General features: G+C 45.4%; 2 protein-coding genes across 5 annotated transcripts in view; one reads left to right on the forward strand and one right to left on the reverse strand.

Moving 5' to 3' along the window:
* efemp1 (EGF containing fibulin extracellular matrix protein 1) overlaps nucleotides 1-5,996 on the forward strand; it is a 30,830-nt gene extending 24,834 nt beyond the window's left edge. For both annotated transcript variants that reach the window (XM_035399924.1, XM_035399925.1), the window contains exons 9-11: nucleotides 1,903-2,026; nucleotides 2,646-2,841; nucleotides 3,177-5,996. In XM_035399924.1, coding sequence (XP_035255815.1) covers nucleotides 1,903-2,026; nucleotides 2,646-2,841; nucleotides 3,177-3,338 — 482 coding nt within the window. In that variant the 3' untranslated portion in view covers nucleotides 3,339-5,996. The remainder of the gene's footprint in view (nucleotides 1-1,902; nucleotides 2,027-2,645; nucleotides 2,842-3,176) is intronic.
* A 264-nt stretch (nucleotides 5,997-6,260) lies between these two features.
* Nucleotides 6,261-21,842, reverse strand: part of LOC118217841 (myoferlin-like) — a 47,665-nt gene continuing 32,083 nt past the window's right edge. For 2 of the 3 annotated variants that reach the window (XM_035399921.1, XM_035399923.1), the window contains exons 30-54: nucleotides 20,915-21,082; nucleotides 20,553-20,640; nucleotides 19,884-19,961; nucleotides 19,466-19,647; nucleotides 18,971-19,129; nucleotides 18,758-18,859; nucleotides 17,953-18,114; nucleotides 17,413-17,578; nucleotides 16,776-16,852; nucleotides 16,592-16,603; nucleotides 16,014-16,112; nucleotides 15,579-15,707; nucleotides 15,286-15,441; nucleotides 14,932-15,023; nucleotides 14,675-14,845; nucleotides 14,249-14,397; nucleotides 13,836-13,975; nucleotides 12,268-12,356; nucleotides 11,608-11,703; nucleotides 10,902-11,043; nucleotides 10,551-10,650; nucleotides 10,117-10,310; nucleotides 9,547-9,656; nucleotides 8,633-8,780; nucleotides 6,261-7,775 (exon numbers count right to left, since the gene is read on the reverse strand). In XM_035399921.1, the coding sequence (XP_035255812.1) occupies nucleotides 7,737-7,775; nucleotides 8,633-8,780; nucleotides 9,547-9,656; nucleotides 10,117-10,310; nucleotides 10,551-10,650; nucleotides 10,902-11,043; nucleotides 11,608-11,703; nucleotides 12,268-12,356; nucleotides 13,836-13,975; nucleotides 14,249-14,397; nucleotides 14,675-14,845; nucleotides 14,932-15,023; nucleotides 15,286-15,441; nucleotides 15,579-15,707; nucleotides 16,014-16,112; nucleotides 16,592-16,603; nucleotides 16,776-16,852; nucleotides 17,413-17,578; nucleotides 17,953-18,114; nucleotides 18,758-18,859; nucleotides 18,971-19,129; nucleotides 19,466-19,647; nucleotides 19,884-19,961; nucleotides 20,553-20,640; nucleotides 20,915-21,082 (3,048 nt within the window). In that variant the 3' untranslated portion in view covers nucleotides 6,261-7,736. The remainder of the gene's footprint in view (nucleotides 7,776-8,632; nucleotides 8,781-9,546; nucleotides 9,657-10,116; nucleotides 10,311-10,550; nucleotides 10,651-10,901; nucleotides 11,044-11,607; nucleotides 11,704-12,267; nucleotides 12,357-13,835; nucleotides 13,976-14,248; nucleotides 14,398-14,674; nucleotides 14,846-14,931; nucleotides 15,024-15,285; nucleotides 15,442-15,578; nucleotides 15,708-16,013; nucleotides 16,113-16,591; nucleotides 16,604-16,775; nucleotides 16,853-17,412; nucleotides 17,579-17,952; nucleotides 18,115-18,757; nucleotides 18,860-18,970; nucleotides 19,130-19,465; nucleotides 19,648-19,883; nucleotides 19,962-20,552; nucleotides 20,641-20,914; nucleotides 21,083-21,842) is intronic. The other variant, XM_035399922.1, reaches the window with a different exon arrangement.

A 21,842-nucleotide genomic window follows, 5' to 3' on the forward strand; every position in this document is an offset into this window, starting at 1 on the left:
GTGGATACTTCCTGTTTCCTGTGGAGCCCTGAGGTGTTGAGCGTCTGTGGCTCACCACAGTGCATGCCTGGGGTTCCCACAGTGTGTGTGTGAAGTCCCCACAGTGCGTGTCTGCAGTCACCACAGTGTGTGTCTGAAGTCTCCACGGTGTTCATCTGAAGTTCTCACAGTGTGTGTGAAGTCCCCGCAGTGCATGCCAGCAGTCACCACAGTGTGTGTGAAGTCCCTACAATGTGTTCCTGGGGTCCTCACAGTGTATGCCTGCAGTCAGTGATCTTTTGTGGCTGAGCTCAACACCTGGACACAGATTCTGTGGACTCTCCTGATGCTCAGCACCTGCGTTCCTTCCTTTCTTTCTGCTTCTTCACTGCAGAAGGTTCTGGTCGGTAGCAGGAATGATCTGCACTGCAGTACTGCACAGAGCATCCATTCCCACAGAACTGCTTTGTCATGGCCCTGGTGAATTTCAAGAAGGTGCATCAAGTTGGAATATTTCAGCTGTGGAGAGCTTTAATTCTGCCGTTGAGCTTTTAATTCTGCTGTGGAGTTCAGATGCTGGAGGACTCACATTCACAGCCCTGCTCACTTTTTACCAGCATCAACTTCCAGTAAACACCGAGGAAAAAAAAAAGGCAATGTTGGGATTTTTATGACAGAATAGGCACAATGAATTAGTGTATGCTGCTTGCTGTAATTTCTCGAGTGAGTTTGACATTGATTACCCTGACAGCTTGTTGTGTGGCGTGACGTCATTGTCGACTGGACTGGCGTGTAGTTCTGCGTTCTCGGAAGCTCTGTCAGCTTCGCCTTTTCTCCTCACTAATTGCTGTGACATTCGTTACGCTGCGGCCATCTGTTGAAATGAGGAAAGCTAATGAGCTGACACCGTTTCGTGATCCCCACAGACAGCTAATGCGGTTGGAGGAGCGTGTAAATGAACAGGAAAAGCATACTTGTGTTGTTTGCGTGTCGTCCAGCAGCTCATGACCAGCCAAGATTCTGTTTCCTTAAAGTTGAATTATAGCGCTCTCGTACCAGCGACCCATTTAAACCAGGTGGTGAGTTAACTGTAAGCTACTGCTTTAATTAATTTAGTGCTGAGTGACAATGGAAAAACCAGCACACCCTTGCCGCGCTCCTGTCCGAACGTTTGGGCCCTTGAGTAGAACATGCGTTGCTAACCAATGGGCAAATGCTTGTCGCCACCAGAAATGGCAAAAAAGCTATTAAACACACACACCACACACACACACACAAACTCAATATAGACACAAAGAACAAAATAAAAAGAGATCTGTAAGCTGAAGGTAATCATTTTTCAGATGCAGCTGAAGTCCAGTAATTACATAGAGTATCACATATGAATAGTGTTAAGCTGCAGATGTTTCTATTGGTAAAACAAATATAAAAATAGATTTGAAAAAATTAATAAGCAGGCAGCAAAATGAATCACGAATCATAAATATAAACCATCTGGCCTGTAGGCTGTAACTTTATCATGCAAGGAGATCCTGTCATTTTTCCAAAAAACGGTGTTCAATTTTGGCAAGTCTGCCCAGACTGGCTAAAATATATGTTGGCTGGCGGTAAAAATTGGCGGTTTCCGTGAGAACCGGCGCTGTTTACATGCAGTGTGCTGTGTTGTTACACCGCTGTCCGGTCTGTCAGACTGGGCTTTGCACAGTCGGAAATCGCCGCCCGCTGCGATGACCCCTGACCTTTGGTGTCGCGACGCCTTATAAGTGGGTCAATTTCTGTCTCACTTGTAAAAAGGTTTTAATCTCAATGTGACTTCCTAGTGCAGTAAATAGAACGGAATGTAATAGAATAACTTTATTTCTCCCACAGGGAGGTTCAGGAAAGTGAGGAGAATGAAGGGGTGATGATGTTTCTTGTTGACAGACATAAACGAGTGCGAAAGGGGCCACACCTGCCGGGACGATGAGAGGTGCCAGAACTACCACGGAGGGTTCCGCTGCTATCCCAGAAACCCCTGCGAGGAGCCCTACGTGAGGACTGCCGAAAAGTAAGCCGCTCCCCTGACAAACACTATCCCCAGTTCAGAGAGAGGTTCACACCAGTAAGAAATACAAATAAAATATGTATATTGTAACATGGGCAGTATTATTTACATAAAATGTATAGAGAAGTTATATTTACAATCTATATGAGACTGCAAGAATTGATGCCTTTTAATGCAATATGGAAAATAAATGGTAAATGCATGCAAAATGTATGCCAATTATATTGTATTATAGTGTATATACATTGTTATTTTGAGGGCTATGTATATTATATACACCAACAGGTGTAGGTTGACTAGTAGGGGGGCACTCTTCCTTGTGGACCCCCCCCCCCCTCCCAACCACCACCACAGTGATGGGGACATTGTGTTGTAGAAGGTGCCCCCACTCCGGATTAGATTTTAAATCAAGGTCCTGTCGCATTAGCCACCAAGCATTATGTGACACCTTTCTAAAGAGTTTGTTTTTAACCTCCTGGTGGTCTTCTCCAAATGTATCTCTATTTCTGAAATCATCCGCCTACTGACCATCCATCTGATTGGCTGTCCGTTGAATTCCATACCCACCCCACGTCCTTCATTGGAGCACTGAAAGAGGCTTGGTTGTTTTTGTTTCACCTAGCCGTTGCGTCTGTCCGTCGATGACGAGCACCTGCCAGGGCCTGCCCACCACGGTCGTGTACAAGTACATGAGCATCCTGTCGGAACACTCGGTGCCCGCCGACATCTTCCAGATCCAGGCCACCAACATATACCACAACACGCACAACTCCTTCCAGATAAAGGCCGGGAACGAGGACGGGGAGTTCTTCTTGAGGGTGAGCCCTGGGCACCTGCACCCCAGACCTGAGTCAAATTATATTACATTCCTATTGTTCCAGATTTTTAAAAATATATACTGTGCAGTTGTAAATTGTGTGACCTTGTGTGAACTGCTGGTTTTAGCATTAGCTTATAGCTAAAGGTGGGAGGGGCTGTGTAGCTGAGGCAGCATCATGGGGAAGCCAAAACTATGCAAGCGAATTCTCACCTGTCTTTTTACCTGTTGTTCCCCTTTCCACTCTCCCCATTTGCATGTCGTTCCTCTTTCCACTCTCCCCATTTGCATGTCGTTCCTCTTTCCATTTTTCCGTCGTTCCCCGTCCTCTTCCAGCGTTCCAGCAACCTGAGCGCCATGCTGGTGGTGACCAAGCCCCTGTCCGGTCCGCGGGAGCAGATCGTGGACTTGGAGATGACGACGCACAACAGCGTCATCAGCTACCGCTCCAGCTCCTTGCTACGGCTCACCATCATCGTGGGGCCGTACACATTTTAATGTCCCCCTCGCCCCCCTTCCCCCCCCCCCCACCCCCCTTGCTGGGACGCGTGCCACTGCTTCTTACGTACAGTACAAGACAGCCCAAACGCTACAGCAATAGCCACTTAATGCAGCATACGAGACATTATTGAACAGCTTGCTTCAGCTCAAGTGAAAGGTGTTGTACTATCTGAGGAGAAACACAACAGGACGGTAGGGGCGGCAGTGTAGAGTTAGCGGTTAACCAGGCTAGAGAACCGGTCTTGTAACCGAACTTCGCAGGTTCGATTCTCAACTAGGACATTGCTGTTGTACCCTTGAGCAAGGTACTTAACCTCCATTGCTTCAGTAATATATCCAACTGTGTAAATGGATGCTGTGTCAGAGATGCTAAAGATAAGAGCGTCTGCTAAATGCCAGCAATGTAAGGACCCTTCTCATACTGCACACTTCTTACACATGCCTTTTTTTAGTACTATTAACCTTTTTACAGAAGTAAATTAAGCACTGCTGCTGGCCTCCGTTTATCCAATCCCCCCCTGGCAGGGCCAATGTTCCAGTTGAATTGAAAAAAATCATTTGAATCATTGCCTGTGGCATTTTTTTTACACTGACTAATAAGGGGCTTTTGCCCAGGTCAGATAAAAACCTGGCTGGAAAAAATAAAAAATAAAACCAGGTGCAAATATAGGTGTCATTATTATTGGTGAGTGTTTTCCTGCTGCACCTCGATCCCTTTAAGTCCTTTCGCGGTCAAGGTGTCTGGCTCGCTCTGTCATAATTGGACCCTTGATGTTTCCACACCAGCACTTACACGCCATACCAGGTGGCCGAACGAGACGACACACCGCATTTAGCGGCAGATTCCGCCAAATCACAATAATAATTTGATAGCACACGCCTCTTGTTTGGAGAAAAATATAATTGATCCGTCTACAGACTATCGTTTTCAGACGGTTGCAGTCGTATACAGGGATTTTGATCTTAGGGCCAAAAGCACCCACTTAACGTCGATGGATGAGAGAGTGCCAGTTCGACAAAGGCTTCATACAATAAGCGGTTTATTAAAGCAGTTTATTAGGATGTACACATGGAGACGTGCAGAAACAGCTCCCTCTTTTGGACCTTGATACGGTCCAGGAAGGTCAGATAATTATTAGCTCTTCTGTACTGCATATATTTAAGGATCTAGAATTGATAATGTTTGGGTTTTGAAAAACAAAAGAAAAAAGCATTATGTACCCAAGCACGTCCAGAGAATGTTTTGGTTTTGAACTGCCACCTCCAATTGGAATCCCGCCTACATGATTCACCAGCAGTAGCAATTGTCCTATGGTTTATTATTAAAGCACATTCTCAGACGTTGGGCATTGGGTTGAGTTATTCCCCATTGGGGGATAGTGTGCCCCATGCCCTGAGAACACTTTCTACCATCAATAAAGATTGGACAAGATGGAACTGTCTGTGTTGAAGTCTGATGCAGCCTTTATTTAATTTGTATGAGGCCTGCTTTACTTTAGTAACAAACCCCTGGTGTTACAAAGTAATAGCACTTTTTCAAAGCAGTATTCAGGGAAATTCTGCATAAGTCATGTATTTTCAGATCTTGGACTACAGGCAGGGGGATAATTTAATAATTTAGTAATGGCTGCAGAAGCCAGACCCATATTGCCTTTATGTACTGGGCCTGGCAGTACTGTTTTTTCCTGTTTCTCTCTGAAACTAGTTGTAAATGGCAATATTTTCCCGTATTGAGGTTGGGCATGTCGAGTGGACCAGTTCCAGACCCTTCGACAAGTGCTAGCTTGCTGCGGTATGGCAAAGACTCTGGGTGCCAGGCTAGCTACTGCAGGTTTTTTCATTTTTGTCACGACTGTCAGAAAACTCTATGGTTATGGTCGAAAGAATCTTTACACACAGTGCCTCGAGGCATTAGCACACTGCATTACTATACCACTACGTTTGATTCCAGACTGTCAGTTTCTAATAGGGCTTCTGGAAACATTTGATAACAGGATGCCCGTGCCAGGAAAGTTATCTGATTGGTGGTAGCAGATCTGTACTGCTTGATTTGGTTGGCTGACATGGTGTGTTGTTTCACACAATGCTGCATGCAGAAGGGATTCTAGAGAGGTATTCATTTAGCAGAGTACATCCAGATAATATTTGGGTTTTGAATTGCCACCTCCTAACAAAATCCTGATTACACTAGATTGGACAGTATACCCCGTATCTTGATTTCCATTGAGGCTAGTATACCCCCTACCCTGGTTTCCAGAGAGGTTAGTATGCCCCTTCCTGAGTACCAAGGTGGCTAGTATAACCCTTACCCTGAATTTCAATATTGTGGTCTCATTCTGCGAATCGTTCTGAATCATTTCTCATTGGTAACACCTTGAATTCCTCTTTTGTGTTTTACACAGATCCTGATAAATAATGTGTGTATTGATGATACCATGGAATCATGCTGCTTTGCAGTTTATAGAATGCTACTATTTTGATATGAAATTTAAGTGCCTTAAAATCATCAACAGTTTACACTGTCCATCACCTATAAACCTTTGTACTTGTGTTCTATTTAAATCTGTATTTTCCCTGTCTTTGAATGCCCTTTATCTCTGATGTGCACAGAAATTTTGTAATGAAATAAAATTAAATAGTAGTTTTTCATGTGCATCACTCTGTTTGACACCATGTTTAAGCATCCATTCCAGGGTAGGACACTGACATTTTACCTGCCATACTTCAGACGTGATTTTATATGAAAACCTTTTTTTCAGAAAATACACTTGTGTTTCAAAATGATTTGACTGTTGCTTAATGTTTTTGCACTATTTTCACTTTTGTATGTGATTCATTTTGAGAGTACAGCTTCAGCAACTACCAACACTTTTATGGGTTAAATAAAGGAAGTTGCACAAAAAAGGCACAGTACATTAATTAACGCATAGTTGTATTAATGCATCTTTATTAAATTACACATCAGAAACATTAATAAAAATCCAGAGAACAATAGTACACAAACTTAAAACCATGTCGCTTGCCTTGAGCAAGCATGTGTATACACTGGCTGTAATGTAAAAGATTAACAGTTCAAATAACACTGGAAGGTGCTGGAATGATTTGGTTTCATAAAGGCAAAGACACTTTTAAGTGGCACAGATAGGGTCTAAATATTTCTTGCCGTGTAAGCCAGAATCCCACCCTGATGAACGCCTGATTAGCCTAAACAAATCGGCGCTTCCTTTCTGCATGGATTTGCCAAATAAATAATGCATTGGCTTTCTTTTCCACAGCTGACAAAATTGATTTCCTTTGTTTTCCAGAAATGATTTGATGTTTTTGTACTGGTTAACATCTGCATGGCTATAAGGGCTTTCTCTTGCCACTACAGAAACAGTGCAGAGGTTTCTGATTCTACCAAGCCCATCCTTACTGTTCTACAAACATACATATTGTGAAAATGGTTGGATGTAAACTTTGAATTATATAACTGTTATTGTATTAGCAAGTGAGTCAAAGGTTTAGATTTAATTATGAGGATCACCAAAGAAAACGGCTATGAAAATATACTAAGAGAACCTTTAATGTAGTCAAATACTTAATATGTTTATGTAGTAACAAGTTGCGTTCATTCCACTGAAAGTGTAGTACATTTGGAATAAACAGATATTGCATTACTGTGTTGGCTGTGCGTAGCAGGTTCTAATGTGTGCAACTGAGCCAGGAAGCTGCAGGCTTGAATCCCAAATGGGATACTGCTACTTGGGTAGCTTTGAGCAAGGTACTGGCACTGGCAGCTACTGAACTCCATCTGCTTCAGCAATCTAAAAAAAAAAATCCCAATGCCCAGTGAGTAAAAGCTGGAATCTGTATGTCTAAAGGGATGGAAAACTAGGTTGAGAGACATTTTTGACATTCATGGACTAGGCTAACTCCAATATAGCTCAGGTTTTGCCCAAATATAGCCTGGCTAAATGTAACTGGGGTTTCACCTGGATGCCTAGACTGTGTTTCACCAACTTTTCACTACAGAAATGTACAGGTTTGCTTCTATGACAAAAAGGTAAGTGGATCTTACTTTATTCGGCATTCGTAATCACGAGGTGTGGTCAATGAAATTCTTGAAAAATGTGCAAAATAAAACATTATTTGTTTTTAATTCAGATTCACAGACAGATACCATTGTGGTTATATATTGAATCTGAACCTAAATGCCCAGCTGTGTGAATGGATAAGATATAAAATATGTAAGCATGTGCATGCTAGCTTATGGGCTATCATGGTACTCACGGTAGCCCATAATTTGCAACAGCTGTGGGATGGCCAGTTATATGTATATATTAGAAGCATGAAGCAGCATGTTCCATCATCCATGTTTATAGACATGTGGATTCGACTGTTTTGATATGAGGCTCACTTGAATGGCTTCACAATTTTCATTGAGATGTAGTTCTGTAAAAGACAAAAAGAACAGTTTACCAAAATGTTTATCAAAGAGTTATCGCTAATATATACTGTATACATATGTTTGTTTCCCGAAATTAGAGAATGATGTGAGTGAAATTGTTCATATATGTTTCATATAAGTTCACCTGGCAACAGCATGTTTAAAAGTAGTTGACAATACAAGAATACAACTCTCATAACAAGTTAAGGTCAAAATGTATTCATTTTATGGAAGAAACAAGATTATGCTGCAAGAAAACCTGTATTACCACAATCCATATATTTTGTAAGAACTGCAGTTTTATGCTATTTTAAATTTAAGGGCTCCATCTGTATAATCTGTGTGATTTGGTTAATTTTACGTCCCAGTTGAATGAACACTGCCACCATGTGGCAAATGCCTATAGTCAGATCAGAATGGATTGGAATCCCCATTCCTTAAAACAGAGGTAACCAACCCTATTCCTACTGTCCTGTAGGTTTTCAGTCCAACCCTAACAAAGCACATTGCATTCAACAGCTGGAAATCTTGTTGAGCTGCTAATTAGTATAGTCTGGTGTGCCAAATTTGGGTTAAAATGGAAACCGACAGGATGGTAGATGTTCAGGAACAGGGTTGGTTACCACAGCCTTACAAAGATGTGAATCACTGTACATTTTACTATACCTACTGTATTTCATTAAAAGCTCTGTTTGGTGATATTAACAAGACAGCCTGTGATAGGGAATATATTTTCTGTACACATATTCACATTCTATTTGAATGCACTGCGCTTCTTTGAATATATATCGCTCGTACTAAAGAAAATCTGACAAGTGCTATTCTTACAAGCAGGTTTGACTCGATAATAATTTGCACTCACCGGTAATGAATACAGAAGGATTCCAAAGAACAGCAAAACTAGTAGCAGGATAATGATTCCAATGAATATCCATTTGAATCTGCGCCAAACGATGAATTTCATAGTCTTGCATGGATTTGTAAACCAGAAGAAGGAGGTATCAGGTCGGCTGTGGGAATAAATAAAAAAAACATAATGTGAAATGAATAAAGAAATAAAACCCTCCAGTTATTGATATGCAGTGTAAAATGTGGGAGAGGCCAAGGACTGGTAATCAGCTGACCTCCCTAATTGAACCCAATGATCAGCTGTGAGGCAGGATGTTTTAAAAGCCTCCAGTTCGCTGGCCAGGCGGCACAACGGCAACAGCAGAGCGACGTTAGTAGCAAACGCAAGACCTACAACTAGGTTTTTTTCTTTTTCTTTCTTTCTTCCTTCCTTTCTTCTTTCCCCGTCCCCCCTTTTCTTTTAGTTTTCTATATTTGGTTGTCTTTGCTTTTTCGATGGCGCTTATAATTTACTTGTTTTTTTCTTTTTGGCATTTATTAGTTTTGGGGCATGGTGGGTATTAGCATAGCTGAAATTGGCAAAGAAGCTTAGAAGCCGAAGAGCACGGTCACTGTAGGTAGGTCTGCTGATATTTAGGTGGTACTGCTGCATACCAACGTCTTCTACGTCTTCCCAGTTTTGTTTTGTGTGCGCGCGTGCATGTACACTTGTGTGTGTGTGTATATTACACTGGCATGTTGGATTATTATTACTATTTTTGTAATGCATCAAGTGTGACTTTGTGTGCATATAAGTGTGATTTGTGTGTGGCGTATATGTTAGCCTGGATATTGTGACTCAGGTTGTTGGCTGCGTGTGTTATAAAATTATGGTTTCATCCTGTTATGAATCCTCCCCAGTCCCAGATGAAATGGGTGCTCCCTTACTTGGGAGGATCCAATTTGGGGTTCATGTTGGGCTCGTCCCGGCCTTTCCCAGCAGGCTTCTCATCCACCTCCGATTCAGTCACTATTTCCAGGGTCATTTCCACCTTCCCCTGAAAATGAAAGATGCACGCATGCACGCACAAACACACACACACAGATACAGCAGAGAGTACTCAGACTTGCATTTGCCAATAGCCCTTATCCAGTGCAACTTCTGCAGATTATATGAATGTCTGATCTGTTCAAACTGCTGTGTTTCCCTGTTATTGCAAAGCATATTCAGTATCTCATAATTCCATGTAGAATGAGTGCATTACATGCCAGTACTTAAGTTCTTCCACTAGGGGGAGTAAGGAGCTATACTTCACCACAGGGGCCTTAAATTCAAAACCATTTCTTATCTGCACATTGACATTCTGCTACATAGCCTTTAATCACCTGCAACAGACATGTAGTTACACACGTTTGAGGATACATAACCAGACATTTAATTGAAGTTACTTTTTTACAGAGGACAGTCCACCCTGTGTATTTGTATGTTTGAAATGCTGTGAACGCTGTTGCACTTACACCCAACTCTTTCTTTCCGTCCTGCTCAATCACACAGGGCCACCAGCCTCTAACAGACTTCTGATCGAAGAGAGAGGTGGAAGGCAGAGTTTTGGATTGGCTGGAGCCTATCACCCCCGGCAACATTTTGAGGCTGCACTTCTCTGGTGTCTTGGAAGGAGGAATGAGATGGTGCAAATTCAGCTCGACGGTACCTGTAAGACAATCAGAACAACTGCAACCGTTACACAATTAGAACTACACCTGTAACACAGTCAGAATGCCTACATCTGTAACACAATCGGAACAACTGCCCATGTGACAGTCAATATCTGCACCTGTCAAGAGTCAAAGCCTGAATATGTTGTATAATTGTAGATTCAGGATTATCCCAACACATGACTCTAATTTTTAAATTTTTTTATTTATGTTCAGGAATGTTTTATTTTATTTACCCAGATAATCATCCAGGGAGAATTTGTCATTGTCCCAGATCTGGACTATTAGCCGTGGGGGTGTTCTGAATTCGGTCTTATCCAGGCTCCAGAAATGCTCCTGTCACAAAAAAATTCAAACTATATTTAAAAGTTTTTTTATGCAATAGAACATTGCAAAAGATGACACAGCAAAGCATTACACTTACCAAAGTTTATTCACCTTCTTAGAAAATCAACAAAAAGTTTGTGGTAGCATATAAAATGAAATGTGTCCGTTAATTTGAAAGCCTTTATGTCAGTTACTCTTGAAAGATTGTCATTGCGCAGTCTACACTGGGGATGCTTACAAACTGCCAGACATGGACTCACCTTTTTAGACACAAGGCAGAGCTGTTCTGCTGGCAGGTAGCTGAACGGAAAGATGAACCTCCAGTTGAAGTTCCCGTCCCCGTCCAGGGACCTGTAGTGGACGTCAGTCTTCTGCTTGTCCTCCTCCATCCCTGGCATCCACCTGCCCAGGTACACACCACAGGTGAGTCAGAATAACTGCCCTATGCCACACAGGTGAGTCAGAATAACTGCCCTGTACCACACAGGTGAGTCAGAATAACTGCCCTATACCACACAGGTGAGCAGGAATAACTGCTTTAAGGGGGATCTCCAAAATGCCAGGATCAAATATGGCAGCCACACTAAGTGATGTTCGGTTCCAATTTATGACAGGAAGGAGGGATTGTATTCCCTCACTCCTTTGTTTTTCCTTCCTCCCACCAAGAGTATGAAATGCAACAAGCAGGGAATCCCAAAATGCAATGCTCCATATGAAGAAGAGACGAGGGCCGTTTAGTTCCGTTCTGGTTTGCTACTCGTCTACCCTCCCTGGCAGAGAGCCTGTTGAGGTCACTCTTTGCACGTCACAAATTTTGTCGCGAAATCGGCCCACTCGAGGGAAGAGGGCAAGGGAAGGGAACATGTTAAAGCCGATCCCAGTGCAACCTGGGAATACCAGCGATGGCAGGGGGCCACCTCACTACGTTGACAGAGCAGATTTGAAACCGGGCCGTTGATTCGTTACCCTTTGACATAGATGTCGCTCATTTTTTCCCCCGTGATGCTGGTTTCGTCCAAAATGACGTCGGTGGTGTTCCAAACGACGACGCGCAGGAAATATCTGCAAAAGAAGGAAAAGGTTACCCGTAAACCATCTCTCCCTGGACAAAACACTGTTCAGGCCACCTATTGCAGGATGACAAAAATGACTCGCAAACCATCCATCACAGGACACCTCTGAGGATAACCTATGGTTGTTTTTATTTCAAACATCATTGCTCTTCATTAGACCGTTAAAAAAAAGGCGAACAGTCTCCCCTCCTTACGTGTTTAAAAAAAAGAGAACTTAATTCAGACGGGGGAAGCGTTTTAAACTCGGAGCTCCGTGGGAAGAGTTAAACTGGTCATACCAAACTGACACCAGGTCAATGGTCCTTTATTGTGGTTCCATAAGTGCTTGCTATGTCCGACCAAGCACTTTCCCTGGATAAATGATCTCACAAGGCCCTATCATTATATCACACAGCATTCGTTTAGCTGACTAATGCAGAGTGACTTGGAATGTATGGGAACAAAAGTACATTCAACTGGTTAATGTAAGCAGTAGTGGCAGACCAGGCTTACAACATTCCCGAAATCCTAGCGGCTATACTCCAACTACTCAGCCTTATGAGCTGGCCCTTACTTTTTGGCTTGACGAGGCGTAATGTCAAAGGGTGGTCCTGGGACACCAAGGCTTTTAGGGAAGACATCCACCCACATTTGGATCTTTCCCTGCACGTGAGAAAAGGCACAAGAAGACATAATGTTGAGAACAGGTAATCGGTCCATCTAGATTTGACATTGAGCTACAAATGAGAGGCTGTGCTTCACTGCATTACACACTCCCAGGGTCTCTGCCTGTAAATGGCCTGGAGAGGTGATCCACATGTGAACAAGGCTCTGTATATACTGACCTGGGACAGTGTGGATTAGAGTGGGACTGACCTGGGACAGTGTGCGTTAGAGTGGGACTGACCTGGGACAGTGTGGGTTAGAGTGGGATTAACCTGGGACAGTGTGGATTAGAGTGTGACTGACCTGGGACAGTATGGGTTAGAGTGGGACTGACCTGGGACAGTGTGGGTTAGAGTTAGGAGACTGACCTGGGACAGTGTGGGTTAGAGTTAGGAGACTGACCTGGGACAGTGTGGGTTAGAGTGGGACTGACCTGGGACAGTGTGGGTTAGAGTTCGGAGACTGACCTGGGACAGTGTGGGTTAGAGTGGGACTGACCTGGGACAGTGTGGGTTAGAGTTTGGAGACTGACCTGGGATAGTGTGGGTTAGAGTTAGGATACTGACCTGGGACAGTGTGGGTTAGAGTGGGACTGACCTGGGACAGTGTGGGTTAGAGTTAGGATACTGACCTGGGACAGTGTGGGTTAGAGTGGGACTGACCTGGGACAGTGTGGGTTAGAGTTAGGAGACTGACCTGGGACAGTGTGGGTTAGAGTGGGACTGACCTGGGACAGTGTGGATTAGAGTGGGACTGACCTGGGACAGTGTGGGTTAGAGTTAGGAGACTGACCTGGGACAGTGTGGGTTAGAGTTAGGAGACTGACCTGGGACAGTGTGGGTTAGAGTGGGACTGACCTGGGACAGTGTGGGTTAGAGTTTGGAGACTGACCTGGGACAGTGTGGGTTAGAGTTAGGAGACTGACCTGGGACAGTGTGGGTTAGAGTGGGACTGACCTGGGACAGTGTGGGTTAGAGTTTGGAGACTGACCTGGGACAGTGTGGGTTAGAGTTAGGAGACTGACCTGGGACAGTGTGGGTTAGAGTGGGACTGACCTGGGACAGTGTGGGTTAGAGTTAGGAGACTGACCTGGGACAGTGTGGGTTAGAGTGGGACTGACCTGGGACAGTGTGGGTTAGAGTGGGACTGACCTGGGACAGTGTGGGTTAGAGTTTGGAGACTGACCTGGGACAGTGTGGGTTAGAGTTAGGAGACTGACCTGGGACAGTGTGGGTTAGAGTGGGACTGACCTGGGACAGTGTGGGTTAGAGTTTGGAGACTGACCTGGGACAGTGTGGGTTAGAGTTAGGAGACTGACCTGGGACAGTGTGGGTTAGAGTGGGACTGACCTGGGACAGTGTGGGTTAGAGTTAGGAGACTGACCTGGGACAGTGTGGGTTAGAGTGGGACTGACCTGGGACAGTGTGGGTTAGAGTGGGACTGACCTGGGACAGTGTGGGTTAGAGTGGGACTGACCTGGGACAGTGTGGGCTGGAAGCTGCTGTAGAGAGTCCTGGTCTCCACGTGCTCGGGGACGAGGCCCTGTTTTCTGAGCACGTGCAGAGCGATTCTTTCAGCTGGGGGGCCCAGGTGCTGGTGCATGGTTTTGTTGGCTTCTGCTCAGCAATAAAAAAACATGCCATAGCTAAAAATTCCACTTAAAAACTGGGCACAGGTTTCACAAAAGAAGCTCAGTTATTCATATCCTGTAAACTGTAAAACTGTAAAATTCAGCTTCAGCTATTGACGGCAAATAGTTGTGTATTCATTTTTTTAATTTTTTGCCTGGTAAAGTCCAAAATCTCTAGCTAGCAGACAGAATGTTCATTTGACCTTTGACCTTTAGTTTCAGGCTTTAGCCGCCGGGGGACACTCTGGCTTTAGCTTACCGAAGTCCAGCAGGCTGTACTCCTGGCCTCCGAAGCTTAGGGTGTTTCCGTTGTCTGTGGTTTGAGGGGGACTGATGCCTCTCAGCTTGGCCAGGTTCTGCAGGATCTGGGACGGCTTCAGCTGATCTCGCCACTGGTTGATACCGGAGCTGTTTTTGAGAGGGACTGAGTCAGAATCTATTCCTCCACAGCAGGTGGACACTGACTTCCAGTACTACCGTGGAAAACAGGATGTGTTGTAATGATGAGTAAATGCTCTTCAGTGCAGAACTATTAAGTCTTTTCTACTCGTAAAAAAAAAACTTTAATTATATAACCAAGTTATAATAATGGCCAGAAGTGAAACGACAAGCATTGGAATTCACCCAGTATGAAGGCTTGGAAATGAACAAATCTCTAACATGTAAACTGACAGGAAACACTCACATGCAGTACGTCTCCGGTAGTCCACAGTATGAACCGAAACGAGAGAGGAATCGGTTTTCCAGGTCAATCACTGTCTCTCCGACTTTCTCATCGCGGCTCAGTAGATCGTAGTCGTAAATGGCGATTTTCAGATCTTTGTCTTGCGGAAGGAAGCAGGAGAGTTCAAACATCCTGCAGAGGTGGAAAAGTGAAAATGTCACACTTCTGCACAAAAAAAAAAAAATCTTACAAAATGTTGTTCTGCTTCTCAGGATTACCTTCCAAACACTGGATTGAGGGTGTTGGGTTTGTACTGATCCCGGTCCTCAATAGTTTTCTTTCCCAGAGAAATCTTAATGTAAGGATCACACTGCAAAGGGAAAAAGCATTGGTATACAAATGGTCTGGTGCCATAAACGTGCCCATTTCTGGCAGATGTCACTTACAGTGAGTGTGCTGTGTAACTGCACTGGTGTGCTTGTGCAGCGATACTGAAGTACAGTTGAGTGTACAGTCTCACTGATGTGCAGTGACTGTGCAGAGTTAGACAGTGAGTGAATGTGCGCTGTGTCAGTGTCACAGGCCTCCAGTGAACACACGGTGTTGCTGATCTCTCTTGTGATTCGGCTCACCATGCCGTTGTTGTCCTTGGGCTGCAGGTCGATGCCGCGGATGATGTAAATTCTGACGAGGCAATCCTGAGGCCCGCTGTCGGGGAGCTCCCGAAACTCCCGAGGGGGTTCAGCGATGCCCGGGTCGTCTGACAGGGGGTACACTCTGAATGAGCCCTGAACAAAAGCACATACACAAAGCCCATTATTACAGTAGCGAAGGGGTGTTCGGAATGTTTGCATTCATGAAACCTCCACCAGATGGCAGCAAAACTCCTAAAATGGGACCTGGTGACTGCAGGGGACCACCTCACCTTGAACTCTCCGACCACTGAAGGGTCGTCTTCGTCCTCCTCGTTCTTGCCTCTCTGCAGCTTGAAGGTTTTGCAGAAGTCATTCAGTCCTCTGAACTCTGGGACCTCCTCCAGTTCAGTGTTGTAGACCTGAACAGGCACGTGAGAGATATTCTGAAAGGTCTAACAAAAGCCTTCTAAAAAAAAAACGTAGGTGCATTTACATCAGGGGTGTCAAACTAGATACCCAAGGGGTCACAGTGTCTGGGGTTTTTTATGGTTTCTTTTCAGTCAGCTGCCAATTAAGGCATTGAGAACAAGGTGTGTGGATTCTTTAGCTAATCGATTACTTGAATAACCACTGGTGCTGAAAACACACCGAAAACGAGCCCCTCCCGGACTAGTGTTTGACATTGACACCTGTGATTTACACAAACACACCCTGATGTTCCTCACCTTTAAGGTGTCGTAGCCTTTCTGAAGGTACGGGCCACACTTGTCATGTTCTCCAATGGAGGAATAGAACTTACTCCACCAATCGACCGCTTCCTTCTCCTGCAATCACACAGTGGACTGGGTCAGAACCACCAATGTAAAGTCAACAAATAAAACAGGGGCTAGTACGTATTTATGTCCCATTCAAAAATGACTTATTTTGTACTTGTTTCAATGTGAAAACCTCTGTATTTAAAAAAAGTCAGATGCATATTAATAGGCAACTTTAACTGACAACTTTAAGTGCCAACTCTACCTCTCTGAAGGGTGACCAGAAGTCCCTTTTTTCCTGTAACAGCCCTGAATTAAAGCCCATTTTCATGTCCTGACATATTCTGAGAAAATCTTGATTTGTCCCGTATTTCAGTCCTACCATATTTTAATGGGTTTTAGGGCTGTAATCTCCATTCCTGTAGGTTCTCATCCCATAATATATGTACATGCTCACCCTACCACTCAGGTTGAGCTGCAGTTAAAGGGTGAAGGCTCAAAATGGGCAGTTATGACACAGAAGCACAAAGTTTCAAATCACATCTCACCTTTTCTTCTTGCTGTTGAGGAAGACGAGCGGCATCAAGATGAGGAAAAGGTAAAAAAAAAAAAAAATTTAAAAAAGAGAAGACCAGTGCAAATGTCAGTCTCATCAGGATTTAAAGGATGAAAACAACAGAAAGGTAACTTTGTAAACCTCAGAGTGCATGTTCGTAGGCTGAGGGGGTGTACCTGGGCTTCCAGGGCAAGCTTTCGGTCCTCAATGTTGATGATGGTGTGAGGTGGAGCAGCGGAGGTCATCAAAGCCACTAACAGAGATATCATCAACATTTATTACTTAAAATGAACATCACACTGATGTGATTAACATTATTAAAAATAATATTTATAATAGTAAAAATAATAATGATAACAGTAATTTGGCATCTCCTGACGCCTACCAGCCAGCTGCTGCTTTTCACACTGCAGCTGCAAGTTGCGCATGTGCATGGTATGGTAAGTGCAGAGCAGGGGTGGAGGAGACCCAATCATACACATGCGCACAGAGAAGGCCACGGACGCCTGGACTACCCAACAGCGCGTGATGTTATTTTTTTTCATTTATTTTTTTCTCATACTGCGACAAGAAAATGTGTATTTTTTTTTCGCTTACCAGATTACAGATGCAGTACTTTAGAATTTAACCTTACAAAACAGGGCTTGGTACCAGCAGCACAGGATTGCATATGATTAGAAATTTTTATTTCCAACGAGAACAAATAATAGTACCATAACTTCAATGAGTAGATGTGACTTGAAATGGGCAGTCCTTGTTATAAACAACAGATGAAGGCAGTCTGTATTGTAAACAAGGGAAGAAACTCTTTACCTTTGGCGCACCGGGCGACCTCAGCCCCGGTCCTGTAGGGGTCACAGCGAAACTCTTCCAGGGAGCTTATGGTGCACTGTCCCACGATGGGCTTCCTCCCAAACGGTCGGTGATCGATCACCTTCAGCACGATCGGAGGAGTGTACATCTCCTCTTTGGGAAGGAGCTGAAGCAAAGCAGAATCCGCCTTAATCTTTCACCCAAGCTCAACTTCACACCAAGTAAACCATACGGTATCTCACATGGCTGTAAATCTCAACTTTACCTCCCACTCGAGTCAACTTTAAGTTACACAATTTTACATCTCAAACTAACCTTACATCTCTTCCTTTTATCTACTTGTAAGTCACTCTGAATAAGAGCATCAGCTAAATGGCTAATGTTTAAATGTGAATCTCAATTTACTACCAGCCAGTATGTTAGGACTTGTCTAGTTAGCGCTTGTCTAGAACCCTAAAACATGTTTGACTATTTTTTAAAAATGGCCTCTCATTGGGGTCCTGCGCTGTGCTATCTTGCAGGTGGGTTTTGGGACAGTACCACTTTGAGGAAGAGGACCGATGCGGGGAAGTTTGGGCTCTTCTTGATGTTCCTGATGACGGCGGAGCGCACGATCTCGCCCCCGCACTCCACGATGAGGCTGGGGGAGGACACGGTGGCCAGCTGGTAGGGCTTCATGTTGCGCAGTCCCCAGGCCAGGATCTGGAAGGGCAGGCGTTGGAGCTGTTAGAGCCGCGGCTGACACGCTGAGACGATGAGGGTGATCACGATGATGATCTGGGTTAACTTCAGAGCTGGCTGCTGTCACAAACACCCCCCACCACTGTTAAGCAACCCTGTTTCTGGAGGTCTACCATCCTGTAGGTTTTAATTCCAGCCCTAATCTGCCACACGTGATTCTACTGATTAGCAGCTCAACGAGATCACTAGCTGTTGAATGAGGAGTGACAACCTCCAGGGTGGTAGATCTCTAGGAACAGGGCTGGTTACCACTGCTCTACGCAGTTGTTTAGGGCCACAACCATCCCTGGGCCACAGAATTCAAGTTTCAAGTTGTTTTTGTGAGATATTTTATTTGTACAGTAGCTACATGTCTGCTGTGATTAATTCCCAGGTCCATGATCACTCCCCAGACCCCCCTCCCCATGATCGCTTTATCCCCAAACATTCTTGTTTAGGGCTGCCAAGGGAATTCTGGGCCCCCTGAAAGAATATTGCTCTGGGCCCCAATTTATGTGGGCCCCCCTCAAGCTGTGGGTCCCTAGAATCTTCACTGCATTTTCACCCCGCTAGCAACGGCCTTGAGCCCCCCCCGGACTCCTCGCGGCGGCTCTGGCTGACTGACCTCGATGGCGGTGAGCTGCACCACGGGGCGGATCCCCTGCGGCACCATGTAGAGCCTCTCCGCTCGCCGCGGGGGCAGGAGGGGCAGGTTAGACTCATTCGCCTGAGGACAGAGGGGGCAAAAAACACAGAGACTGCTCAGTACCGCTCGGCGGTGACCTGCATCCATGGAAACGCCGCCGCCCGGCAAACTTAGCAAGCTCAGGTACGCTACCTTGTCCTTCAGGATCAGCTCGGCAGCCACCAGCATCTCCCCGGCAACCCGGCCCTTCTTGATTACGGGGTACCACAGGAGTCTGGGCGAAACGTCCATTCCAGGCTTCAGCTTCACCAGAGGGGGGCAGGAGCACCTGCCCAGAGCCTCGTCTTTGCCCTGTGGCGCAAGGTAACGTCATCACCACTGGGTCTAAATTCCCAGTGGGTCAGAAAACTGCTGTGTGCACTTAATTCAAGATATGATTTAGTCCAATTAATATACTAAGAATTAGCACCTTCCCAATAGCCTTAAGCACAAATAAACAAAAGAAAAACGTGGAGGAAAATTTATAATTTAGTAATATATTATAAATAATTTTGTGCTACTTAACTACAACTTGAAAAGCCAGCTGGGATAATGTTCAGCTGTAAAAATTGATCATTATGCAAAATGTAATCAGTGCACGACAGAGCCAAATAAAAAATAAAAAAAAGACAGAAGCCGAACACCTACCACTTGGTCACTGTCATAGAGCTCAAAAACCACACTGGACGGGTTGTGAGCTAAGGTCTGGGGGTCACCGTAGATTTCGATGTCGTCGAAGATGAGGGTCTGGTCCCAGGTTGGGTTTAGAGTGGACTTGATGATCTCGGTGGTTTTGCTCACGTGCAGAAAGGACACGTGTGCATAGGGATCTGAGTAAAACACACAACAGCATAGCCAATGTAGAATTATGACATTGTCCTGTAAAATGGGAAGTGACCGAAATCAGAATATGGCCACTTAGCTGCAGTCTAATATCTGTGATATCATGATGACGGGTTACATTACTTAGGTAAGGTAAGCAGAGCTCCAGATTATGACTCCAGTCAAGTAAACTGTACTGGCAACCAGAAAAATGTATTATAATGCCTATTTACCAGCTGCTCACCTGAAAAACTGTCTTTGTCCATGGCAGTGAGGTCTTTAGCTTGATAAACATAGACCCTGAGGTGGTACATAAAAGACCCTGCAAAAAAACAAAATGTGAGTGACTGAAAATGATAGGAAATGATGAACTGACCAGGAGAATTCCATTTCTAATAATGACCTCTGTGAAATCATTGTTGACAATCACTCCAGTCTAATGTCAAAGCTGGGCTTTGTTGTTGAGTTGTTTTGTGTGTGTGTGTGTGTGTGTGTGTGTGTGTGAGAGAGAGAGTGAGAGAGAGAGGTGAACGTGTGTGTATGGTGTAAGTGTTTGTATGATGTGTGTGCATGTGCATGTGTGTTTTGTGTGTGCGTGTGTGTGTGAGAGAGAGAGAGAGAGAGAGAGAAATATTGTATGTGTGCACACATGCACCAGTGTGTGAGAGATGTCAGTTTGAGTGTGTGCATGCGTGCGAGTGTGTGCATGTGTGCGTGCGAGTGTGTGTATGTGTGTGTGCGTATGTGCGTGCGTGAGCGTAATGTATGTGTGTCCAGAGGAAGGGGCCGCAGGCGTGGGGACCTCTGCATCTCCTTCCTGTGACGGGGCTGTGATTGCCTCTCTGAGGTCACATGTGCACCCGGAGACGCAATCACAGCTTTTAATCAGCTGGCTCTCGTTCAGGCCACTCACTGTCAAAACTGCAGGAAACAGTGGGCGTGTTGGCACCGAACAGCTTGGTCGGGTCTTTTTTGGAGCCCTTCTCCTCATCATCAATCCCCTGAATAATACACAATGGCGGGCCTTGAGTGCACTGTCCACATCTTCCATTGTGTCAACATTTTTCAGGAAACTACCGTGAGCGCAAATTCCAGCAAACACAATTAACTGCCCGCCTGTGCAGTAAAAGAGAACGCTGTTTTAAAGCTGGTATGTATAACACTGGGGTACAACAGAATGAAACATCTGTATTAATAACATCTGAGGTTTTACTGTACAGTGGAACCTCAGAGACATAATTATACAGGTCGTTTGGGGCTCCGCTAAGAGCTCACCAGCGCCCCTTCCAGGTTGAAGATGGCGGACGGGCCCAAGCGATCAGAGGGAGCCATCTTCCTCCTCCAGCGTCTGCGCCGAAACGTGTCAGACGAGCGCTCCTTCCGGTGGAACTTCCAGCCAATCAGAGAGGAGTACTCCCAGCCCTCCCCAGGCCCTCTTTTGGTCTGTTGGTCCACAGGGGCACAGAAGGCAGGACCATGGTGAGTACTTCCAATCTTCAGTTGCACAACTGCAGCAATACCACGCCCACAAGAAACTCAGCCACAGCATAGCCACGCCCACAGGAAGCTCAGTCCCAGCACAGACACGCCCACAAGAAGCTCAGCCACAGCATAGCCACGCCCACAGGAAGCTCAGTCCCAGCACAGACACGCCCACAAGAAGCACAGACACGCCCACAGGAAGCTCAGTCACAGCACAGCCACACCCACAGGAAGCTCACCGACAACACAGCCACACCCACAGGAAGCTCAGTCACAGCACAGCCACGCCCACAGGAAGCTCAGTCACAGCACAGCCACGCCCACAGGAAGCTCAGCCACAACACAGCCATGCACACAGGAAGCTCAGCCACAACACAGCCATGCACACAGGAAGCTCAGCCACAGCACAGCCACGTCCACATGAAGCTTGCCACAACACAGCCATGCCCATAGGAAGCTCAGCCACAGCACAGCCACGCCCACAGGAAGCTCAGCCACAGCATAGCCACGCCCACAGGAAGCTCAGCCATGGCACAGCCACGCCCACAGGAAGCTCAGTCACAGCTCAGCCACGCCCACAGGAAGCTCAGCCATGGCACAGCCACGCCCATAGGAAGCTCGGTCACAGCTCAGCCACGCCCACAGGAAGCTCAGCCATGGCACAGCCACGCCCATAGGAAGCTCGGTCACAGCACAGCCACGCCCACAGGAAGCTCAGCCA

This window comes from Anguilla anguilla, chromosome 18 (genome assembly GCF_013347855.1).
Source record: "Anguilla anguilla isolate fAngAng1 chromosome 18, fAngAng1.pri, whole genome shotgun sequence".
NCBI classification, from domain to species: Eukaryota; Metazoa; Chordata; class Actinopteri; order Anguilliformes; family Anguillidae; genus Anguilla; species Anguilla anguilla.